The following is a 6,966-nucleotide window of genomic DNA, read 5'->3' as shown; positions in this document are numbered from 1 at the left end:
GCGCCGCCGCCGCCGAGGGCCTCTGAAGAGCTCTCGAGCCGGGCGGGGGTCGTCCCGGCCGCCCCCACCGTCATTAAAGACCCCTCTCGAACACTCGAGGAGATTTTCGGAGCGCGAGCCGGGCCGAGCACATTAAAAACACAGGGCGATTGAAATGGGCGCATTGAGATGCGCGGAGCCGGCTGCGGCGCGGACTCGCTCTTGAGGTCAAGTGACGGACGGATTGTATGCTTCTTCATAATAATATTAATTAAACAATTTGCATGCTAATAAGGTAACAATTATCAGGGCCTCTGTTGAAAGATTCAGGTTATTACAACACGCCAATCTGAAGGCCAGGGGTCAGAGAGTGAGAGGCGAGCGAAATTTCAACTCAAATTAACATTCTGTCAGCTCCAGAAAATGGGATAAATAAAGTCGAATTAATTCATTATAATAAAGAGAGATGGGCGCGGAGCTCGGCCGGCTCCCGCCCCTCCTCTGCCCTCCCCTCGGGCCGCATTGATCACAGCTCTGTATTCAGAAGCACGCGCCACGCGCATTCCTGCTCGCGAGCCGGACAGAAAACCAGGCGCTCTTGGCTGCGGGCAAAATCGAGGCGGATGGACAGAGTTTACGTTTAGTATTTATAGAGAAAGAAATTAAATTATGGCGAAAAGTAGTACTCTTGGCCCCTGACCCCGGAATTAACACTTGCAGCATCCTCCTAGTGAGACTGGAAAGGGGAGGAGGGTCCCCACATTCTAGGCCGTTGACCCTCTCCCGGATATTTTGGACTGTCCCCAGCTCTGCGCCGTTCCCTCCTCACCATGAGGAGAGAGCGAGAAAGTAATACAGTGGAAGTCAGCAACCTGGCCAGAGACTTTTTGTTAGGACCCTCACCAAGCTGGGTAGGGTCCAGTCACAGTGCCACCGGTCATAATGGAGCAAAGCTGTGGAGAGAGGTAGCCTTACCTCTTCATTGCAGGCCACCCCTTCCCAGGTGGACACACACCCTGATGCACATAGTTCTGGTCTGCCCTTCCTTTCCTCCTGCTCCTGGCTTGGCAGGTCTGGTCCAAGTCACTTAAACCAAAAGCCAATTTGTCTGCCGTTTTGCCATGGGGCATGAAGCTACAGCAGCTGGAAGACTCAAGGACTAGCCACCAGAGGCTAGGGGCTCTCTTCCTTTTCCCTGGGCCAGGAGGTCTGGGGCACTGCTGGAGAGGGTCAGAGCACTAGATCCACACACTTGGGCCCAGAGAAATGCCATCTCCCCTGTGACAAACTTTTACATAAATATCACACACATATCCTGATTTCTTTCCCTTCTGCCTGAAGTCCTAATTCGCTGCTTATTTAAGAATATGTCCTTTAATGATTTAGTTTTGAGTCTATCAATATTTTATAGTGGAGAAGGAAGTGACACTTTACTGAGAACATAATTTAATTATAATAAATGGGTTGGGTACCTCAGCCCTATTCTTCAAAGAAGTCAAAGGGAGATATATTTATTTTTCATTCTTATGTGTAGGGGACCCGATTGGCCAATGCCCCAAAGTTACTTTTCCTTTCCTCCTTCCACCCCTCCCTCCTCTGCCCTGTGCGTGGGGACCTTCTCGGGGTGGGAGAAAGATAGGGTCAGGGTGCCCCCTCAACTGCCCCGCCTCTGTCTTTACCGATGGGGCGACTGCCGATCAATCAGAGAGGGCATTAATTACGCCTCTTTATTGACTGGGGCGTCGCATTCTGCCAGAGTCGCTCTCTTTTGGAAGTGCCCTCCTCCTCTCCTCCTCCTCCTCCTCCTTCTCCTCCTTCCTCCTCCTCTTACTCCTTTCTCCTCTCGCCGCCTCCTGGAGCCAGAGAGGAGGCGATGAGAAGCCCTTGTAGTTTTAAATTCAATGTGACAGTTTCGGAAAGAGCGGATGATGAATCTCCTATTATTGGATCAGTCTATTTGCCGCTCAATGTCTCTCTGTAATTGGAGCAACATCACTTTAAAGGTTCAGAGAGTACAGCATTTCTGGTGAAAAATCCCCACAACACGCCGGTGAATGTTTTAAAGGGAAATCTATTAGTGATTTGCGGAGGGGCGGGAGCGGCGCGGGGGAGGCGCGGGCCGGCCGAGGCTGAAGTGGGGGGCTCGCCAGGGGCCCTGCCCGGCCGCTGCGCGCCGCTGCCCCGCGCTGGGCGGCGCCCCTCCCTCCTCGCCTGCCGCCCCCCCCCCCCGTCTTGTTGTGACAGCTCCTGATACTGTTTATTGAGGTGCATGTCAGGTATAATTAGCAATCGATATGGAAAACGTTTCCTTGCACCCAGCACGCCTCTGACGTCAGAGCCGATTAGCGCTTCTTATTGGTCCCAAATTCCCCGGGCCGCGGCTAATTATCGGGAGCTTGATGTTGATAAAGTAAAGCGCCGGAGTGCGGGCGAAGCATGTGTAGGGCTCCGGGTGCCTGTCTCCGCCGCCGCCGCCGTCCGCGCCTCCCGCCGCTGGCCCGCCCCGGCCCCGGCCCGCGCCCCCGCGCCCCGCCGCCGGCACCGCCGGCCCCCCGCGCGAGATGATGGACGGCCGCCTCCTGGAGCACCCGCATGCCCAGTTCGGGGGCTCGCTGGGCGGCGTGGTGGGCTTCCCCTACCCGCTGGGCCACCACCACGTGTACGAGCTGGCCGGCCACCAGCTGCAGTCGGCCGCCGCTGCCGCCGCCGCCGCCTCCGTGCCCTTCTCCATCGACGGCCTGCTCAGCGGCTCGTGCGCAGCGGCCGCTGCCTCGGTGGTCAACCCCACGCCGCTGCTGCCGGCCGCCTGCGGGGTTGGCGGCGACAGTCAGCCCTTCAAACTGTCAGGTAGGCTCCGCGGGCTGGGAGGACGACAGCTGGGAGCAGGGAGGGGGGCCTTTTCTGCCAAGGAGTTGGGTGACAGGCCGGTGGCGCAACCTTGTCGGTGCGCCCTCGATCTGCGCAGCCAGCGGGTCCCAGATGGGGTTGGGATCTGGTCTGGGCCGGTGGCTGAGCCGCGCGGCGTCCTGTGCGTGCCCGCAGACTCGGGGGACCCAGACAAGGAGAGCCCGGGCTGCAAGCGGCGGCGTACCCGCACCAACTTCACCGGCTGGCAGCTAGAGGAGCTGGAGAAGGCGTTCAACGAAAGCCACTACCCTGACGTGTTCATGCGCGAGGCACTGGCGCTGCGCTTAGACCTGGTGGAGTCCCGAGTTCAGGTAAAGACCCGCGTTCCTCCCGAATTCGCGGTCGGGCGCCGTGCGCGCCGAGCGCTGTGCGCCTTTGTTCTAGGAGGCGGGATGTTGTCTCAGGCTAAGAACCCGCTCCGCGCTCGCCTGCTGGTGTGGGGGCGTGGGTGGTAGCAGTGGGGCTGGACCCCTTGAGCAACGGGAGGTGAGTAACTCGTGAAAGCCTGGGTGGCTTGAGAGGGCCGCCGTAGCACCGAAGTAGCAGGAATAGCGACTGCGTGCGACCCGGGAAGTGGTGTGGTGGGTTCGTTCAGCCCATGTGAAAAGAGGTCTCCAAGGGCTCCGTGGCTGGGTTGAGAAGGGGCCGGCGGGGCGCTGACTAGAAGCGAGAAGGTGGGCCCTGGTGCTCGGTGATCTCGCGGGAGCTCTCCCATCCCGGAGCGAACGGGTTTGTTTGCCTCTTGCCTGTAAAATATTCAGATGGAAACCTGTATTTATTCATCACTTTGTAGAAGGGGGAAGACGCGGAAAGGGAGGGGAAAACTTAAATGATTAACATATCTGAGAAAGTGGGAAGAAAAAAAAGTCTGAATTTTTAATATCCCCGAGTTTATCTTCTTTTTTCTTTCCCCTGGCCTCCAATTACTCGATTTCATTCGAAGTCAGCCGGATATATTCTTTTTCAAAATACAGAGTCATTTGGTGTATTAAAATTCAGAATGATATATGCATAATTAGAGGCTTCCCTGGAGTATAGAAACCTCCTTTTCTTGGGTTTGGTGAGATGGGTGCGGTGCGCTGCTGTGGGCACCTGGCTTTGAGGCAGACGCTGTTAAAAACGCCTGTTTAGCACCAATAACTTTGCCTAAAAAGGTTTTTTGGTCCTGTGCTTGAGCCTTTGCTGATGACCTATTCTGTTTGGAAATCCTTTTATCCAATTTCTTCTAAGTGTTTTAAGTGAAGTCAAGACCCCTTTATTTCTCCCCTCAAACGATGATGAGTAATTCTTGGTGGCAGGGGCAGCCTGGAATTTGCACCATAAAAAAAGTTTAAAAAGGTGGGGGGAGGCACTTACAGCTGTCAGTGGTCTCTCCTTAATGCCTGGGACCTCTACATGGACAAGGCTCCCTATGACCAGGCCTGATCTGCTATTGTGTGAAGTCTCTATATGGCCACAACAAAGAATTTGAATTATCGCGCTCTCTAGGGGTGGGTAGTGCTGCCCAAAGCTCTGTCGACTCAGCCGGGATTTGACTTTGAGTGTGTAGTGGTCGGTTGTGCAGTAAGTGTCTAGGTTGCTGTTTCTCTGGAGTCCTGTGTGACTCCCTGGGACAAGACCTGCAGAGATCATCTAAGAGGCAGGACGGGCCCTGACTTCTTTGGGGGCCTGGGGAGCCAGCCTCTTCCCTGCACGCCCAGCTTGCCTGTTCCCATGGCCCAGACCAAACACCACTGGTTTGGGAAAGCTCTGTTGGTCCCTCATCCAGACTTCCCAGAAAGAAGGATGTGCTGTAGCTGTAATGGGGGAGGAAGGTTGTAGAAGGCCCATTCAAGTTCGGCTTTCTAGGCCTTCCTGAGGAAGAAGCATCCAGATTTCCCTTCATGGGAGACCAGGAAATCTGGGCTTTGACACAGTCTCCAGGGGTCCGAAGACAGGTGTGGAAGGCTGCCCGCCCAGAGAAGCGGTTCAGCCGCAGAATGGTCATCGACAGCCAGTCTGGGCCGCTGCTTAGAACTGGAGCTGTGAGAAGCCAGGAAGGGCACGGAGGGGCCCTGCTCTCTACCTGGAGACCAGGAACCGGCAGCGTTTGGTCATGGGCCCCACCGGCCCTGCTTGAGGAAGGGGCAGCTCCAGACCCCAGAGGTGAGACGCCAGAGCGGGAAGCTGGCTGGGAGGCCCCATCTACGCTCCTTCCGGGTGGAAAAAGTACTCTCTGGAAGCTGCAGTCCGAGTGTCAAAATTCAGCCCAGGGCCGGCCGGGAGCATGGCCTGGAACCGCTCCCCTGGCCTGAGCCGAGGTTGTGCAGGCCTATCTAGCGAGTGGGAGGCCCATAGCCCCAGCGGTGGGCTTGCCGCCTGATTTTGCCTTCCTTTCCCCTGTTCGGCTGCTCTAGGTCTGGTTCCAAAACCGCCGGGCCAAGTGGAGGAAAAAGGAGAACACCAAGAAGGGGCCCGGGCGGCCGGCGCACAACTCGCACCCGACCACGTGCAGCGGTGAGCCCATGGACCCAGAGGAGATCGCGCGCAAGGAACTGGAGAAGATGGAGAAAAAGAAGCGCAAGCACGAGAAGAAGCTGCTCAAGAGCCAGAGCCGCCACCTGCACTCGCCCGGCGGCCTGTCCCTGCACAGCGCGCCCAGCTCCGACAGCGATAGCGGCGGCGGCGGCCTGTCCCCGGAGCCGCCGGAGCCGCCGCCTCCCGCCGCCGCAGCCAAGGGCCCTGGCGTACATCCCTCTGGCGCCGCAGTTTCCGTGCCCGCACCTCCTGGCGAACCGCCTGCGCCCGGCACCTGCGACCCTGCCTTCTACCCGAGCCAAAGAAGCGGTACCGCCCCGCAGCCGAGGCTAGGCCGCCCTGCAGACAAGGACGCGGCCTCATGCGGACCCGGGGCACCGGCGTCTGCGGAGCGCGGTGCCGCAGGCCTGCCCAAGGCAAGCCCGTTCAGCGTGGAGAGCCTGCTGTCTGACTCGCCGCCGCGCCGGAAAGCCGCCCCCACCAACACCGCGGCGGCTGCGGGGCTGGACTTCGCGCCGGGGCTGCCGTGCGCGCCGCGGACCCTCATCGGCAAGGGCCACTTCCTGCTCTACCCCATCACGCAGCCACTCGGCTTCCTGGTACCGCAGGCCGCGCTTAAAGGCGGTGCGGGCCCCGAGCTGGTGCCCAAGGACGCGCCGCCCGCGCCCGCAGCGCCGCCCGCGCAGCCGGCACAGGCCAGCTTCGGGGCCTTCTCCGGGCCCAGCGGCGCCCCGGACTCGGCGTTCGCGCGCCGCAGCCCCGACGCCGTCGCCTCTCCCGGGGCCCAGGCTCCTGTGGCGTTCCGGGACCTAGCCTCGGCTGCGACGACCGAGGGCGGTTCGGGGGACTGCGCGGACGCGGGGACCACCTGCCCCGCGGCCCCGCCGCCCCCGCTGCTTGCGACGTCGCCAGGGCCTGGCCCGCGGGCTCCCAGTCCCGCTGGGGAGCCGGCCACGTGCGGCGCCGCAGAGACTGGCGCAGCGGCCGGACCCAGCCCGCCGGATGGCGAGGAAGTGGACATGGACTGAGGGCGGCGGCGGCCGGGAGATGTGCTTTGCTGGCCGGCGCCCGCTTGCTCAGGCTCCGACACACAACAAATCAGGTGATCGGCTCTAGAAACACTGCTTTCCCTTTTTTTCTGTTATTTTTCTCCTCTTATTATTATTATTTTTTTTTAAGGCAGACGAAACCGTTGTATCAATTCGGACCTAGGCAGCAACCGCAGGTCTTGGTGAGACCCTCTTCCTCCCGAGGGAGCAAAAATAACCCATAACCCCCACAAAAACCCACAACAAGAATCCTCAGCCTTGTAAAATGCAAAAATGTCTAAGAATATTTATATATGTACCATTTTTTATAAATAAAGCTGGTCAAATGCAAGCTCTCGGGTCCATCATTTTTAAATTTCCGAGTGCCCAACCCGGCCGCTCCTCCCCTCCATTTACACTCCTCTCTCCGAGTGTGAGGTGGGGTGGGGAATCTGCACCTCCCTCGAGGTCCGCGCTTAATGCTTCCTTTTGTGTGCGTGTGTGTTTGTGTTTTCTGATTGAACAAATTTATGCA

General features: G+C 58.6%; 1 protein-coding gene across 1 annotated transcript; it reads left to right on the top strand.

Annotated features, from left to right (window-relative positions):
- The first annotated feature begins 2,405 nt into the window (after nt 1-2,405).
- On the top strand, nt 2,406-6,749 carry Uncx (UNC homeobox). Its single transcript, XM_047532776.1, has 3 exons — nt 2,406-2,826; nt 3,022-3,197; nt 5,283-6,749. The coding sequence occupies exons 1-3, from the start codon at nt 2,541-2,543 to the stop codon at nt 6,429-6,431; spliced, it is 1,611 nt and encodes a 536-aa protein (XP_047388732.1). The 5' UTR covers nt 2,406-2,540; the 3' UTR covers nt 6,432-6,749.
- The last annotated feature ends 217 nt before the right edge of the window (nt 6,750-6,966 follow it).

This window comes from Sciurus carolinensis, chromosome 18 (assembly GCF_902686445.1).
Source record: "Sciurus carolinensis chromosome 18, mSciCar1.2, whole genome shotgun sequence".
Classification (NCBI taxonomy): domain Eukaryota; kingdom Metazoa; phylum Chordata; class Mammalia; order Rodentia; family Sciuridae; genus Sciurus; species Sciurus carolinensis.
This window is presented reverse-complemented; position numbering and strand designations above follow the sequence as displayed.